At 39.8% G+C, this 18,208-nt stretch overlaps 1 protein-coding gene across 1 annotated transcript in view; it reads right to left on the bottom strand.

Annotated features, from left to right (window-relative positions):
- PHLDB2 (pleckstrin homology like domain family B member 2) overlaps positions 1-18,208 on the bottom strand; it is a 101,456-nt gene that overhangs the window by 23,176 nt on the left and 60,072 nt on the right. The window contains exons 7-12 of the mRNA XM_044914071.1: positions 16,324-16,479; positions 15,263-15,373; positions 12,580-12,669; positions 9,053-9,196; positions 6,262-6,402; positions 4,956-5,055 (exon numbers count right to left, since the gene is read on the bottom strand). Coding sequence (XP_044770006.1) covers positions 4,956-5,055; positions 6,262-6,402; positions 9,053-9,196; positions 12,580-12,669; positions 15,263-15,373; positions 16,324-16,479 — 742 coding nt within the window. The remainder of the gene's footprint in view (positions 1-4,955; positions 5,056-6,261; positions 6,403-9,052; positions 9,197-12,579; positions 12,670-15,262; positions 15,374-16,323; positions 16,480-18,208) is intronic.

Raw genomic sequence — 18,208 nt, 5'->3', positions numbered from 1 at the left:
TGCTCATGCCACTAGGTAACCCCGGAACAGATGCCAGCTATCTTGGGGAGGGGGACGCAGGTGTCCTGAACACCACGGGATCCCCATTTATTTACTACGGGGATGTCATGAACTAAAGAGCCACAGAATCAATTCATTTTCTCATCTATAAATTCTAGTTTCAGCAGTGGCTAAATAAGGAAGTGGAATGCATCTACTGTCTGGGGTGAGGCAAAGTAAGTGCACTGGGAAAAACGAGACTTTCCCAATCCCTGAGACTATTCGTTTTTTGTTGTTGTTGTTTTTAAATTATGTAGCAAGAATAACATCCAGCAGTGGGTCAGCAACTAGAAAGCAAAGAGGGCCTTGTAAATGCTCTACAGCCTTTCTATCCAGGCAGAAATAGCCATTGGAGGGGAAGTTATAAGGTTTGTAAAGTGAGCGCTGACAGTATCTGAGGCTCGCCTCTCAGCAGAGCACATGCAAGGAACCCAAACTAACTCAACTCTCATCACTGTCGGAGAGAGCCAGTAGAGCGGACGAGCAAGGCCCATTTCTTCTTCTTATTCATGCCTACCTATGAATTCTGGCTAGTTACGCCTGAAAACTCCTTTGTGACTTAACCATTGTGCCATTGTGGAATATACAGTTTGGCCAGTATCTTCCAAAATGTGTTTTGTTTCCCTCCTTTATTTATTTATTTATTTATTTATTTATTTTAAGAGAGGGGGTGGGGCAGAGGGAGAGGGAGAGAATCTAAGCAGACTCCAAGCCCAGCGCAAGCCCAACACGGGGCTCGATCCCACAACCCTGGGATCATGACCTGAGCCAACATCAAGAGTCAGACGCTTAACCGACCGAGCCACCCAGGCGCCCCGTGTTGTATACTTGAAATGGTTAACTGGGCTTAATATAGAAAATGAGATGACTTAAAACTATAATCTGGGTTTAAGAGGCTAAAAGTAACAGTCTTTCTGACAAGTTAGCGTATCATAGCTCACCTGCTGAGAAATTCATCCTTCCTAACCATAGTCCACAGCCGAAGATGAAGGTACAGGAGGAGTCACGAATGAAGGAGGGGAATGATGGAGAAAGGGAGAAAGAGACAAGATCAAAAAGGATGACAGGAGACCAGAAAAATATGCCATCATGGACAGTGTTAGTCACATCTCCAGATTAACAAGGCGAGATGGATGTTCACATTTCTAGATTGCATCTGAGTTTATGGAGAGGAATTTGAGAAGTTAAAAAATAATAATAAGCTTATGATACATGCATACAGTTAGTCAACAACATTTGGAAAGAAACATCTTTCACACATATTCGCCAGCCAGAAAACAGGGAGAATAAAAAGGAGCTCATAGCAATAAAACAGTTCTTTTTCCCAAGCAGACAGCAACAGATAGTTTTAAGAGCTAGGGTTTATAAAATGCCATTCAATTATTCAAAGCACAGTCCCCTCAAACTTTATAACCAGTGTGTCCTCTGACACCCTGCATCTCTGCCACCTGGCCCCAGTAATAAGTATCTTATTTATTCAAGCCAGTCATGCAAACTGGTCTTCACTCTGCACAAGGTCTGTCTTCTAAAATAGGCTTAACTGGAATAAATAAGTAGGAGCGTCCTAAATCCTCCCCTCCTCCCCTTTAGCCAGGCTTATTTATACCTGGCCTTTAGAAAGCAGAAACCTCAGGTTTTACACTTAGCCTATATACATGACCATGCCCACTCTTATCTTTATCTAGATTCTGAGTCTTGCAAAACAGTGCTTCCCCAGCACTCTGGTTTCCTGCAGGGTCTGACCTTGTAATAAAAAAACAAAACAAAACAAAGGGGCTCCTACAGCTGCCTGTGAATGAACAGCAGCTGCACTCAGGATTGTGCTTCTAGCAAACGTGCAACAATTTTTCTCTCTTGTGTAAAAGGAATGATCCTTAGGCTAAAAATCCACTATTTTACAGTTTCAAATCCGATCATTTCTTAAAGATGACTTAACAATGACTTTTCACTATTTGCTGAAAACAAAAACACCACACGAGGAAGTTGTCATACCTTTCTTGGACTTTCCTGCATTTAACAGAAGACAAAAGGACAAAGATTTCATTCATTCTAGAGCTTACAAAGGAACAGTTCACAAGTTGTACAAAAGCCAATAACCATTACAACTTTAAGAGCTGGGTTCCTGGGCTCTCTGCTTTAAACTCTGCTCTCAAAGATCTTTGTTGGCCTGATTCACGTTGTCAGTTCTATGAAAACAGTGCTGATGGAAGGAAGGCTTATACTTACACCACTGTCCTTGATGTATCCGTTATGAACAAGCAGCAAAAAAAAACCAGTTCATTTAAGTTAATTGTGTAACTCCCCCCAAAATGATAAGATCTATTACATTTAAGTCAATGAAAATGTGTTGGGTCCAATTTTCTCAAAACCATGGAATTTCACTGGCATTTGCCATTTTAGTGACGCCAATACCGTGTTAGTGAAACAATTCTAAATGCAATAATGATTCATCCCTCCTGGTCTTTGTGGGCCACCTGTATGGGTTAGGAGAAAATCCTGCCAATTTTCCGGTCTATCGTGGCTCTGAGAAGTGCAGTCCCTGGCCTCTCCCCCTCTGGCTTCACAAGACACATCATCTCTGCTTGGAACAACACACACAGGATGGTTCTCGATTTCCTCACGAGGTGCCTCATCAGCACCACAGGGAACCCTTTCAGAAGAACCCCACTTGAGAGCTGCAGGAGGAAAGAATGCAGCCGCAGTTTTCCCAGATACAAAGAAGTGAAGTACATGCATGAAGGACCAGAGCAGAAAGATAGCTCTAAGTCCGTGGCTTTTGCAGAGTACATCCCTACTAGGACCTAACAGAATTGGCTCACATTTCCTCTAGGAACCTAGCATGGGGATTCCCACAGAAAAATAAAGATCAAACATCCTTCGGTTTCACCAGAATTCTCGTAAAAATCCTCTTACATGATAATGTTAATAGCTCTTGAATTCGCAAATCTCTCCAGTTAGTATAAAGGTCTGGTTTTTCTTACTCTTTAAGAAAACACTTTTGACATAAAATGTGGTGTTGAGGCCAATCCAAGCTCTGATGTGTTCCACCAGTGGGAAAAACTCATTTAAAAAGTCTATAAATATCACAGAAAAATGCTTTAACAGAAAATAGACTTGACCCACAAGTGAACAATGATAAATGAGAGCCCAAACATCAAGACTCATTTATGTTTATTATTTATAAATCATAAGAGATATTTTAATTAAGAAATTATAGAAAAGAAAATAAAAGCGAAGTTCAATCAACTGTATTTGATTCACATGTTAACACTGTAAACCTCCCATGCATTATAAATCTCTCTTAAGAATACTACAGCCTCTATGAACTCTTAAATCATCTCTGTTAATGATTCAAAAACCTCTTTCAAGTGATATATACATATATATAAACATATACACATATACACATTTTATATATACCAAAATTCATATATATATATATATGTGTGTATTTTTTCTTTCTTTCTTTTTTTTTTTTCTTTTGGTGAGAAACCAGTGTTTATCCCCTGATACCACTGGCAGAAGGGCTGAGCAGTCAGAACTGAATTCTAGCCTGGCTGGAGGGAAGGGCTTCAATTCCACTAGTGCATGGATGCATTTAGAGCCCAAATGCCCACCACTCCATTGGCATCCCCCTTTATATCCTGGGCATTCCCCCATCATGGCATGTACCACATTTCATTTAAATAATTTTTTTTTAAGATTTTATTCATTTATTTGAGATAGAGCAAAAGAAAGAGAGAGAGAGCTAGCACAAGGGGGGGGGGAGAGGGGCAGAGGGAGGGGGAGAAGCAGGCTTCCCGCCGAGCAGGGAGCCCGATGTGGGGCTCAATCTCAGGATCCTGGGATCATGACCTGAGCTGAAGGCAGACATTTAATGGACTGAGCCACTCAGGCGCCCCTTAAATCATCTATTATGTGTCTTTCTTCGTCGCTAGAGTATAAGCGTGTCAGGGGTGAGGACTGTGTCATTCATTTGCATTCTTGGTCTCTAGCACCATGCCTGCTCAAAAGTTAGGGACATAGAAACTATTGACCTAAATGACTGTTTTGACACAACTCTAATCCTCTCAACGAGAAGCTCATCTCTGGAACTGTATTATAGTAATTTCTCCCAGCCCCACAAGGACTATTTGATCGCATTATAAATGCAATGTACTATTGAAAAGAAAGATGCTGAGAATCCGAGTCTACCTGAAACCCAACAAGCACATGGAAGAAAAGCTCAGACCACATGAAAAGCCCTAAGGGAATTCTGTCCTGGGCCACTAGTGTGTTAGCTCGATGACTCTTCAGCATGTTTCAACAGAGTAGTCCTTCAGCCACAGACCAGGTAAGTGGCTTTGTTAAGTGCCCTGGTGACCTCTCCCGATCTCTGTGGTCTCTCTTTTCTTTCTACCCAGTGGGAAGGTTAGTCATTCTTGAGGGGCCTTCCTGGTTTGGGAATTCTGTTGCATTTAGGAGGCGCAGTGGGTATGTTTAAAAGGTGCCAGCCGTATGTAGAATAGAAAAAGTTACCTCAGTACAACAACAAGGATATAGAGATCCTTCCCCGAAGACTCCTTAAGAATAAAACTGAGGATCCTGGCTGTTCCCTCTCTAATGATCCTCACCCCTGTTCTTGCTCCCTCTCCTGGAGAAATTCTCATGCTTAACCACAGACATGATGTGTGATTTATTATTTTTTTTAAATTTTTTATTTTTAAAGATTTTATTTATATGACAGAGAGAGACACAGCGAGAGAGGGAACACAAGCAGGGGGAGTAGGAGAGGGAGAAGCGGGCTTCCCGCCGAGCAGGGAGCCCGATGTGGGACTCGATCCCAGGACCCTGGGATCATGACCTGAGCCGAAGGCAGATGCTTAACGACTGAGCCACCCAGGCGCCCCCGGATGTGTGATTTAGAAGGCACCTACCTCTGAGCACCCTCCGGGAGTCTGAGTCTTTGGTCACGGCTGCCAGCGAGTGAGGGAGGACGCTGCCGCAGCTACTGCTCTGTCCCAGGGGCAGGTGAACCTGTGCGAACCGGGAGGAAATACTTCAGGCAAACTGCAAGCTGAACGGTCCTCCCGGACAGGGCCACATCCCCGTTGGCATAGCTCCAGGGTCAGCCCAGAGGGCAGGGAAGGTAGGAAGTAGGAACGAAGGCGTCCCGTAATTCACGCTACGTGGCAAAGGCCAGTCTCGGACCCTTCCCAGGAGCCCCACAGCAGGCTCAACGTCACCGTGCTCTCTCCAGTGGCAGCAGTTCCAAAAATGAAGACAGATGGGGAAACGCTGTCCCTTAGAGAACCGCTCAAAGTTCTTCATGCGTAAGGAGCCGAGGGCAGATGCAGGGACAAGAATGCATGCACATCATGCACAAGGAAGAGAAGAGCTCTACTTGCTAGAAGTGTCCCAATGCCCCTCTCCCCCTGAACACTGGAGAAACCTATTCACTACCCCCCGAGGGTTAGCACTCTTTTAAAATAGAAAATCTTTAGTGTAAAATATACCTGGAACACCAGTTTATGAAATAGATTAAAACAAATTTACTCTGATTGAGGGCAAGGGAAGGGCCCCAAAGCCTGGCCCACTCAGAACCTCCTTCTCATCTGCCTCTCCCCCTCTTTCTGCAGTGACCACCACCACCCCCCCGGACACGTCGCAAAACATGAGTGAGGACTCAAGTGTCACACCATATGGGTTCATCGTCCAGCTTCACTGCTAACCAGATGAGGGCGCTTGGGCTAGTCGCTTAGCCTCTTTACACCTCAGTTTGTCTGTACGTACAATGCGAATAATACAGAGAACTTTTGCTGAATAGTGGTGCCAGATTTTAAAATGAGACAATCCATATAAAGGGCTTAGTCCAGGGTCAGGCTCATAGAAATGACTCTCAGTAAATATTTGTTGCTCTTATTCCTGGAATCCAGAGTTTATATCCTCCAGTTTCCAGATCTGGGAGGTGGTCATGGGAATCTGTCAAGTAAGTGAACGCTATTCACCACTTAATGTGGTGATGGTAGAAAATACCCAGGACTAGGTTCTTTGGTTACAGAGTGCACAATTCCGAATGTCCTCTGAATAGGATAGAAAATGCAATATAGTTTTATGTCTGCCTAACAAGCAAACTCAATGGTTTATTATTCAGCATTTTCTATTAGAGCCTTTGCACGTTGGCCTACGTTAGGACAAGAAGACTCACTGAACGCGAAGCCCATGGTTCACCCCACGTCCTACCTTCGGGGCGGTGCTTCTCCCCATAGTAGCACTGCTGAAATGTGGGGATATGGAAGGTGTGGTTTTCTTTCGAGGCAAAGTGTCACTCAGATAGAGGCCTTCTTTATGCTGTTTTTTCCTTTCTTCCAGACTTCTAAAATGCTTTAAATGCAAATGTAAAGCAGAATAGCAAAACTTGACTAATTGAAACAGGTCACTGAAGAAGGAATTAAGAAGTACGCATTTACAAAGAAGTTTTGGAATTTTAACACAGAATTTAAAAAAAAATTCAACTTATACTTGTGTTCACTAACAGACTAGGGCTAGCATTTGATAAGCTACATAGACACTGGAAGAATTTATTACTGAAATGAGAAACTTAAAAAAAAAATCCACCTTTCACTTTCATAGTTAGTGCCTGCAGTCTTGGGGCCTCAGGACAACTTACAAATTATTATGATGGTCGCCATGTGGATGGCGGAACAGCCAGTGGACAAAGCAAGTAAGCAGTTTCTCCCCTTGTCTGTCTGGACAGGTCTGTGTGATGGCACAGATCCCAGTGTGAGGAGAACAGGGAAGGGAGAAGGGAGAAGATGGAGAGAAAGAGCGAGTAAACAGGGAAGTTGTTTTCAAGTCGGAATAATACTTTAATTACATATAAACACTTCAAATCCATATAACGTTTCCATATAAGGCATCCTTCTAGGTTGTTCTTTTATTTAAAAAAAGACCTTAGCCAAGAAACCCCTCCACTAATCCCTTGTATTTAAAATCCTCCTGCTGACCATTTCTTTCTCTCTTTCTTTTTCTTTTTTTTCAGATTCCTAAGGCAAAATTTTTGCCAACTTGAAATTTTTCCAAATTTTTCTTAGCCTCCCCCCAGAATGTCTTAAGTAGTAAAGTTATTTCCTAATTAAAGGTTCTTAGGGTTTGATCATTTTTATACTAAGCTCAGGTTGTTGAAATATATAAACATTAATGCAAATTTGAGTTACCAAGTTTATGATCAATTTTTAAACATGCCAATCATGAAATATATCTGCATTTTAACTTTATAATTATCTATTTATACTAGTTAATATTTATTAACCTAAAAGTAGCGAAGAGATACAGTCCTTTAACAAGAGGTAAAAGGCAGTAGAGACAACTTCAAGAAATATAATGGCTGGGCTCAGCAAACCAGGGCCCATCTAATTTGGGGATCTAGTGACTATGATTCCTTAGCATCTTCTGGGGCCAAATTCATATAGAAATCTGATTATAGTTGAAAGGAACCCTCAAAAGAGACTTTTTGAATACTCAAGCATGATTATGCACTAGATGTACTAAAAGAAGGGTGACATTCATAATAATGAATTGTTTATTTAAAATATGTGATTGATAAAAACTTCTATGAGCCAAATGCATTATTTGTGGTGTGACCTTGGACAAACTATTTACCTCTGCCAAGTAAGCCTCCATTCCCTAAGTGTCAAAAAGGAGTTAATTCTTATTTTACAGGCTTGTTAGAAGGAAGAAATGAGATATTTATTTGCAAAATGTCTAGCAAATTTTGACCCATGGCAGGGGCATGATGTCCATTATTAGGATTTCAGTAGTGTGTAAGAAAAATATTTTGTGTTGACACAGCAACTTTTTATAGCATGGATTTAACAGAAATAATTATTATCATTTTGCAAAACTACCTGAGACAAGTTACACTATTTTGGTTGAATGGGAACTGAAGAATGAGGATATGAAACGTATCTAGCTCCAACATATCAAAAGTCAAGAGAGGACAGTCAAGGGGTCAAAGTTTAGAACAATCCCAACACCCTTAAAAAATACTGAAGGTCCTTAAAAAACGTAAGAACAAAAACCAACCAAATAAAAGAAAACCCAGCAAAGGAATATGCACGTCTTTTTGAAAAAATGCCTTGGAAAAGTGGAAGGAAAGATTCCACATCAGGGACTGCTGTCAAGGTCAAAGTCTCAGACTCTGAACACCAGTGCCTAGTTACCTGTTGCTCCTGTTGTTGCCGCTGCCTTCTGTATTTCTTAGCTGGTAGAGGAGGAGGTGTGTCATTTAAAAGGAAAGGATCGACAGACGGAGCCAGGGCTTCGGGCCAAGGGGCTGATGGAGGTTGAGTGATAGGATGAGGAGAAAGGGTGGAAGGAAACATAAATCCAGAACAGACAGGTGATCTTTGCTTTATAGGAGAAAGAAAGAGTATGTATGTGTCCATATGAAATGAAAGAATAAGACAAAGAAATGAAATCGATAATCTCAATTTTCTGTTTTCTTGTACTTTAACCAAGAAGTCACAAATCATGGGCAGGATCTTTCAAATTTAGCCTCTTGTTAAAATTCCACTCTGGGAACGACTTGGATCAGTTAGAAGGTATTTTAATTTACTATTCTTTGCCCCTCCCCAGATGTTTTAAAAAGGTGTAACATTAAAAAAAAAAAAATCCATCCCACAAACACAAGAGAAAACAAAATCAAACTGGAAAAATGATTCAAACTAACAATTTGAGAAAGGCTTTTTGGTTTCTATGAAAACGAGGTCGAGTCAGAGGGCTAAGATCTAGAATTATTGTTTTCAACTTAATTCTCCTGGTACTCCACTCTGCACCATATATTTCATGATTTCCAGTACGAGGATTCATACAACAGCATCCCCGATGGGTATGTTTTTCAAACTCAGCATCACTCTGGCCCGCTAGTCAACCAGATGTGCATGGTCACACAAACCTTCATTTTTCAGGTAACCATGGGTTAATCTCTGACGTGAGGAAAGCAGTGAATGAATGAAATGTCATGCCAACACACCTCTTTATTTTGTGGCTGGCTCACCAGCACAGCTGTGGCAGGCCCAGTGGCATCAGCATCAGCATCAGCGGGGAACTGAGTGGAAGGGGATAGATTCGTGGAATTGACACATGGCTCATTAATTTCATTTACACTGATACAGCCCTAAAAGGAGGAATTCAGAAGTTAAACACAAAGAAAGCAAAAGCGGAGGCATGCAAGAGTATTAATGCTCCCAGTACGATGGAGTTAGCTTTGAGCAGCACAGCCAAATATCTGTGGAATTACCAAATGTTTCATTAAGGGAATCATCAGCAATTAAAATGGATTTACGATGCTTAATCTTGAAAAATGATATTCCAAACATTACACATCATTTTGGGGGGAGGGTGAAGTCAAGATGACCATGTTATAAACAACCCAAAACCTTCGATTTTAGATTAGCTAGAGGTATCAGCATTCATTCTGTTGATTGAATGAGGGCGTTACCATGCAACATTATAAAATAACCACACACACAAAAATCTGAGATATAAAATTTACAATGCAATCCCTCACTCCGTAATCCAAGAGCCTTTTCCATAAATCTTTATTTTTAGATTTTCCTCTTTTCTTCTGTCTTTCGACAAGTTAGAGTGTGAGTAAAGTGGGCCGAAGGCTTCAGGTTTTTGTACTAAGAAATTTTATAAATACTAATTCATTTGCAATGCAATCTAGCTTTTAGGTATCTCAACTAAATGAGAATAAAAGGGACACTTGTCCCCTCATGAGCCTTCCCCAGCAAGACAAAGGTACACACACACAAACACACACCCCTAAGGTAGGGTTGCAGCTCGAGGCTATTTCAATTCAAGGCACCTTCCCCAACTCTCAGCTCTACCCCAGGACAGAGAATTGCCCGTGACAATGATTCAGTTTTGGCTTCAGCTTCGAGAAAATACCCATGAATCAAAACCTGCAAGATTCAAAACTCCTCAATTTGTATTTGAGGAAAAGGCACTTGTCAATTTTCATGGTAAGTATTTGTACAGATCAATCATAATTTTCACCACATCAACAAAACGGTGGGAAAAGTAGAAGAGTACAGAATAATATTTCTCTTTTAAAAGTAAAATTGGGTTAAATTTAGCACTTGGGATCTTCTATTAGCCCACCAATCCTTTAAAAAAGTGGCTCCAGGGTAGGCAAGATATACTTATGTTGGTGAAGCAAAATTTTCAGGCTGGAAAGCAAGGTTTTTATTGATTTATAATTACGACAAAGTGGAGAAAGCTAGAGTTGACTATAAACTGTAGGTTTCAAAATGCTGGTGAATACAGTCTTGGACCTCATGGCAATAGATACCATGTAAAGTTTCAGAAGGTTAAATCGAAGAAAGGAAGTTGACAACTGGGTTCTTAAATTTCCTTTTGTCTTTGATAATAAATAGGAATGAAGGGCAACGACTTCCAGTCATGCTTTTGCTCAGCTGACAGCCTGGTTTTTCAAAACCAAGATTTGATTCTTTATACATCATAGACCATATAACCTGATTTATTGCTTCAAACATGGATGTCATTTGTCAAAAGTGGCACTTGCTTAAAAGAGTTAGATATAAATTAATCACTCCTTAAAAAAAGAGAGAAGGGTGAGAGAATGAGACAGTGGGGGGGGGGGGGGAGAAAGGAAGACATTCAAAACATCTTGTGAGCCAAGTCGGCTTAGTCCATGAAAGAGAACACAGCTACACAACAAACGTAAGAGTTGGAGACATACAAATAGTCAAAAGCCAAATGGGCTTTTGGCACCAGGAAGTCTGCAGAGAAAAAGAACTCATTAGCAGAAAAGGGAAGATTTTATTCTTGTACCAAGAGGTAAAAAGACCCGAGAACCTGCCTCATTCATTTGGAGGCCACAGTCCTTCAAACTCAGTATGTCCAGAGTCAAACCGCGTATCTTCCCTCATAAACCTGTGCTATCCCCAGTCTTCACTACCTCAGAAACAGGTCCTCACTGTCCAGCTCATTATTCAAACTGGAAAAATGACATCATTCCTAATTCCTCCCTTAATTTACTTCATCCTCACATCCAATCTATCAGCAAGAACTGTCAACTCTGCCTCCAAAATATATCTGCATCCAGCTATTTCTCTCCATCTCCGCCATTGCGTGAAGGCAAGACACCCGCATCTCCAGCCTCCGCTACTGCAGCCGCCTCCTTACTGGCTCTCCTGCTCTCTTCCTCTTGCTCCTCATAATCCGGGCCAGCAGCCCAGAGGGATGCTTAACAAATGGACAGCAAATAATATCACCTCCCTGCTTAAGACCTCTCACTCAGTGACTTCCCAGCCACATCAGATAAGGCACGTTTCTTTAACACGCCTCACAAGACCTGATCCCTGCCCACCTCACTGACATTCTCTTCTTCCACTCCACTCCATCCACTGTGACCCTGTGTTCACCGAATCTGCGGGTTCCATGTTCTGAATAATGGAGAGAAATTATGAAACTGCATGATCTAATAAAGCTCTTGTAGAAATATTTCACAAAATGCTTCCAAGATACACATTATTCATGCTTATTGTGTGATGAGTGTTTACTTCAGATACCTACTCACACACACACACAAAATACTTCCTATGTAGGAAGTCTTAACTCCGCTATCGTTTAAAAAGATATTTATAAATAAAGGGTTTTTTGTTATTACACACAATTTTATGCAGAAGCAAGCTTTTTCTTTAGCTTTTTGGGAAAAAACAAATACAAAGAAAACGATTTTCAGTTGGGACAGACGATAGCTACACTTGGAAAAATGTAGCTGCGGCATAACATAAAAACTCGCTGAATCACGAGGCATAACATAAAACTCGCTGAATCACGAGGTTGTACACCTGCAACTAATGTCACATGTGTGTCAACTATATGAGAAAAACCCAACTATTTTTTTTCTCAGTCAGGGTTATGACTTTCCAAATTAGAGTTAAAATATTCTTCCATTGTAGCAGCGTAGCTCCATAAAAAGTTATTTCAGAAAGATAGATGTTTGGAATAAAGAGTGTGTGGAGCTTAATGTAAGTAGGTATTTCTAATTTAGGGAGGGAAACAGCAGAAACAACATTGGGGGAAAAAGAGACAGAGAAAAGAAAGGAACCAGGCTATCTTAGCAAATGTGCAGAGGCATTTCACTTGCTATCAGACTTAGGAGAAAGAGAAGTAACATAAGAAAGAGGAGGAACTGAAAAAGGAAATTGCAGAGAGGAAGAGAATTTAAGACTAATCTTGGTTTGGATCCTAACTTGTTTGAAACCCCAAGTTAACCCACAATGTCATGGTCAAGCATGGTCTGCAATACACACACACATACACACACGCAAAGTGCATCTGCATTAAATGCAAAGATAATCCGTGAAACCATTAAAGCATAAATAAAAGGCAGTAAAACCATCAAAGCACTGAATGTTTTCAAAGTCACTCAAGTTAGTGTTTTCCTATTTAGTTAATCATATAAAACAAAGGCACATCTCTTGATTTCTAAGGTGATATAAGTGGACATGGAAAATCATAGCTTACCTCTTTCAGAGTACTGGGGTTGACAGGAAACCCTTTCCCCCCAGAGAGGCTGGAGTATTTCTTTTCCAAATTACAAAGATTTTCCTTTTCCTGAAGGAACACAAAATCTATTAAGCCTCATCAATCTTGGATTTCCCTGAAGACTAATGACGTTGAGTATTTTATCATGTGTCTTATTGACTCTTCATATATCTTCTTTTGTGAAGTGTTTGTTTTCAATTCTTTGGACTGTTTTTTTAAAAAATTTATTTATTGAGTGTTTATTGACCATTATTGAACTGTAGGAGTTTTTAATATATTCTGCATATAAGTCCTTTGTCATTTCCTCTTTAAGAAACCTTTGCTCACCCCAAGGCCAGGGAAGTGTACTCACAGTCCTACATTTTCTTCTAGAAACTTTATCACTTTAATTTTTATGTTGCAGTCTGCCTTGAATTAATTTATATGCGTGGTGTGAGGACAGATGCATTAGGATTCATTTGTTTCCATGTTTACCCAAGTGATCCAGCACTATTTGTTGGAAAGACTTTCTTTTTCCTACTGGATTATCTCGGAGCCCTTTGTCAAAAAAAATCAATAGACAGTGTATGTGTGGGTCTATTTCTGGACTTCCTGTTTGGTTCCACTGATCTATACGTCTAGCTCTATGTCAGCACCACATCATTTTAAACACTATAGCTTTGGAGGCAACCTTGAAATCAAATAGTATAAAACCTCCAACTTGGTTCTTGTTGATTCTCATTACTTGTAATTCTTGTGTTCTGCAGCATTGCCGTGAACACTGAATTAGTAAATACTGAACCATTATTCCTACAGGAAATACACAGGTGGGTTACTGTGCGCTTCTTCAAAAAAATTTCAACTGATCAATACATAACTTTGCTTTATGTGTGCTTCTGTTTAAAGACATCTTATTTGATATATATTGTTGATTCATAAACACTGAACTCACAGCTAAAAGCACTGTCATTTATGCCTGAATGAAGCTTATTTAACACACGCATTTTCTCCATGAGGCACATCGCAACCTTCCTGCCCTTAGAAACACTCGTACGTTAGCACTATGCTGGAGAGGCATTTTAAACAGCAAAATCACCAAAAAAAGCACAAACAATGTGAAAACATAGCACTAAATAATCCACAAAAAGGACACTTATTTACTCTATGAAAGATGAAACAGGAAGGTAGAGTGTTGCTTTGTTCAACCTCAGCCGGGAATGTGTATGCTGCAGGACTCAAAATTTTTGCCGCTCTGCACACATCCATCAGTGAACTGTATGACTAGTATTGATTTGGGGGCTGCAAGTAAATTTTAGTGAGCAAGCAAATTCACAGATACAGACTCCTTGAATAATGCGGATCAACTATAAATTTTAGCATCAACTTGTCAATTTCTACAAAAAAAGTCTGCTGGGATTTTTATTGAGACTGAGACATATCTATAGATCAATTTGGGAAAATACAAATCTTCATACTTATAGACCACAATTTTTAGAATAGAATTATATTTTATATATTTTAATGAGGCAGTGGTATTTGTATGATGGTGATTACCCATTCTAAAAAATCTATCACTATGAGATTTTCCCCCCTTTTTTGCTAAAACTTCAGAAACTACTTAAATCCTACATATTACACTATCTGATTTAAGCTGTGCCTTTGAATATCATGTGCAAAGGGTGGTGCAGAGGTCAATGGAACCAGAGCTCATCCCCAGAGCAGGAGACAGGGATGGAAAACATAAATCCATTCTGAGATTTCTAGGTGCCAAAGAAGCAGGAGGAGGGGAGTCGTCAGGGATCTGTGTAGGCTATGTAGGTGCACCTCGAGTGGACTCATAGTTCTATGTGAAGGACCAATTTTCTTTCCCTTCTCAACCTAAAAATAGTTAAGTGGCTAAGTTGAGAATATTCCAGCTACATGTCTTCTAGGGAGGAGCGTGGTCTAGCCTCATCCTTTAGTCCCTCATTCTTTCTCTTGTACCCCATTCTGGGTCCATCTCATATTTTCAGGATCCCAAGTGTCACATTCTAGGCAGTGGCCTGCATACAAGGCTCAGTGCTGAGACTAGCCCATCAATTTTAACTTTTGGTGTCTTAGATCTTAAACTACGTCAGAAAATCAGGCTGCAGATTGGGCAAAGGAAACCCTTTATGTGCAGCCACATTAGGCACTAGGCAGATGGGACCACAGTCCCTTTGGTGAGGATGATCTTGCTCCCCATGAGGGGTGTCTACTAGCCAGTGAAGCCAAACTAAACCCAATGTGGCAATTGCCAGGAGGACCCATAGGCAAATAATTGGAGTTTGACACCACAGCAGCTGAGCCAAAACGTTTGATAGCAGCAAAAAAAGCAGAATATGTTCTACCTATTTGACGAAAAATCTGTTTTTTTTTCAAAAGAAGAAAATCCGAAAACGTACACGTTTTTCAAGTTTGAATTTTCACACCATGGAAAAATCACGAGGAGAATGTCCTTGCTTACTTCATGAATTAGAGTTAATCATTCACAGAGCATCAGCTTATTAATGTGGAGGAGTAAATAAAAATGTATATTTAAAAAACCTTCTTTAAATTAAAATCCACTATTCATTATTAAAAGGCACTTGCTTTGAAGGAAGCAACTTTCCCCAAGCTATAACCTGAGTTTTATTGCAACCAGTGCTAAAAAGGAAATACTTACTCTTTGCAACATCATTATTAAATTATTCTTTTCTTTCACAAAATGATCTTGTTCTCTCTGAGCCTGCTGGACAATGTGATTCGCTTGCTTTTTCAATGCAGAAATTTTTTCCTGGAGGAAAAAAGATGATGATATACATACGCACGTTAGACATTCAATGGTTTGCCAGTATGTCCTGGAAAAGGGAAAAGTGTTGAAACTGGATCAGCAATGACCACATTTTCACTGGTGGTAGGCAGTGATTATTATCTAGAGACTGTGAGGTAGTCTCTTTGACCTGCCAAGCTGAAGGCTTTTCTTTACCTAAGGCCAATACAGTCCACGTGGTTTAAAATCTATTTGAAGAATGCATAAGTCAACAGGAAATCTTGTTTTAGACTGTAAATGAATCATCTTGGGAGACGCCTCATGGGAAAAATAACAATATAAGTTCTTATTTAAGCTGAGAGCTTAAGAAGTCACCTTCTTCATCTCCCTTCCCCTCAATTTTATTGGTTTAGTATAGAGCACTGGGATGTGATTCTAAGTTTTGGAACAAGAGCTGAATTCTGGGGCGGGACATCTGGGTGCAGGAGGTGGGTGGAGCCAGCGATATGCATGGCATTTGGCGGGGCTATTTCTAATGGTAATAAGCTATCAGCCAACTTTGAGAACTATGAGCAGTGGGAAACCGAAAATGCCAAAATAGACTTTGTTCACAGAACTATTCTAAATCTAGTTACTGTGATTGCAAAAGCAAGTAACTTAAAACAAATATCTGAATTTCTGATTTTTTTCTCCCTTGGTTTTCACACAAATGAAAAAAATCAGATATTATAAATCAACGGCATCTACAGCAGTAAGTAACGGTAACTGTAACACATCTCGGGATATCCAGCTTGGAGCACCATTTGGTATGTAGATGGCAGGCTCCATAATCTGTCAAATGTGACATGTGGTGAAACACACAGATATTCGGATATAAAGACAGGTAGAGAGAGGGCTACATTAATGATTATTCCTGCCATGGAGTGAGGGGTGAATGTGGATTTTTTACACTGAATGACACCTGGCAAAAGTACCTTTCGAGTCACAATGTTCCGTTGATATTCGGCTACTTCACGCAGGAGCTGTTGGGTCAGGTTCTCCTTCTCCTCATCCAGACGGCTCTCACGCTCAAGCTGCTGGAATTCCAGGTCTTCAAAGTGTTTGCTCTCCACATCCAACAGGTCGGCATCCTTTGGAGAAAGGGGAATGAAAACAAGACATACCAGAATGGCTGTAGCATTCTTAACATGAAGGAAAAAAATATTAAAAGCAAACAGTCTAAGATATCTTTCTAATTACTAAGCTGACCAGGGTTGGAACATGATAATCCTGACTTTTGGAGTTAAATCCCAGAGCAGTGACCATTAGAATGGAATTGAAAGGACTGGGGTCGGGGGGGGGGGGGGGGAGAGAAGCCCTGGTTTGAGACTGTTCTGTGGATGTAGGAATTCTTGCTTTAAATCTACTAGGTGTTTTAAAATGGATCCTAAAGTATAAAAAGAATTCATTAGTAAATAACTAAACATTATCTGCTGACCAAGGTGTGACATGGTCTCTTGAGAAAACTCCCATTTTCCAAAATTTTCTAATGAAATGAGATTTTAGTATCAAGATCAAATTCAAGATTCCGAAGTTACTGACTATAAAACAAGACTCAAAATTTGGCACACATACAGATTAGATGTATATGATATATACAGGCATGCATGCTCCAATAATTTTATTGAAAGGAGAAGTCATTGAAAACATTTGGCGGTTGGTATTCTTACACTGGGCTTCTGTGACTCCCTTAACATTGTTTACAAAGATTTTTACTGGAAGCACAGCATTCATCAGGCACAAAGAGGGTCCCTAATGGTTAAGTACTACCACTCTGGGAATAATCTTGAGGACATTTAAGAAAGATCAGAAATCATAAAAATCAGATGGTTTAGAACAGGCATTTCCTAACCTATGAAATGTCTGAAGACAGAAGTGAATCTCTATCTGTGCAGAGACTGGTGCATGTTGTATAAATGATTCTTCAAGCTACATTTAAAAAAAAAAACCACTTCCTTAATTCTGGAGCCTTTGACAAAACCATAAATGCGGTAGGTATAGAAGATTTTAAAAAATATATAATTTGTAAATAATCTATGGCCAAAACGAGACAGCAGCTGGGCTATATGGTTTATAACTCTACATAGGCAAAATAGCCAGGACATGTTTTTTTTCCATTCAAAACATCAGAAAGAGTTGGATAAATGAATATGATAAATTAGATTTATATCAGTTTTTAAACATACCACCCCCTCTTTTGGTTTTTATGTGAGTGATAAATTAGGCCTTTTAATCAAATGGAATAATACATTTCTGTCTTCTGGAATGAATTTTATTCTGGGGATGATTCATAGAAGGATGATTAGCTACCATGTAATTACAAGCAGCACTATGGCAACAAGATTATTATGTCAACACAGTGGATTCTTAAAGCTTAAGGGCAAGAAAAACAATTTGAAAAACATATTCAGCATTTCTTTGCACCTTTTTTTTTTTTTTTACAGTTTAATTGGCCAAACAGAAAGTCGTCTTGGTGTCAAGTTATTGGTGGACATTTCAAGTTTATCAGACATTTTATGCTTGTAACTTCTAAAGGAATGAATGAATTTGGCCCAAATCTACTGACTACTGAAGTGATTAAAAGATAACCCAAGTGTTATGTCTTGAAACAAAATACTTGCCATCTTGAAAAATACATCAGTGGATATATTTACTCAAGGGGTCATTCATAGTCAAGTTTTTAAGGTCTTTCAATTAAGCTTGGTTTGTGGCTAAAGATTATTGAGAGAAATAGTTTCAAAAACTTTTTTTTTTTAGTTTATAAATAATATTTACTCAAAGTGGGTATATGTCTCACAATACACAATACACAATATGCTA

This window comes from Neomonachus schauinslandi, chromosome 1 (assembly GCF_002201575.2).
Source record: "Neomonachus schauinslandi chromosome 1, ASM220157v2, whole genome shotgun sequence".
Taxonomy (NCBI): Eukaryota; Metazoa; Chordata; class Mammalia; order Carnivora; family Phocidae; genus Neomonachus; species Neomonachus schauinslandi.
The sequence above is the reverse complement of the archived record's forward strand: the minus strand, read 5'-3'. Positions and strand labels throughout refer to the sequence as shown.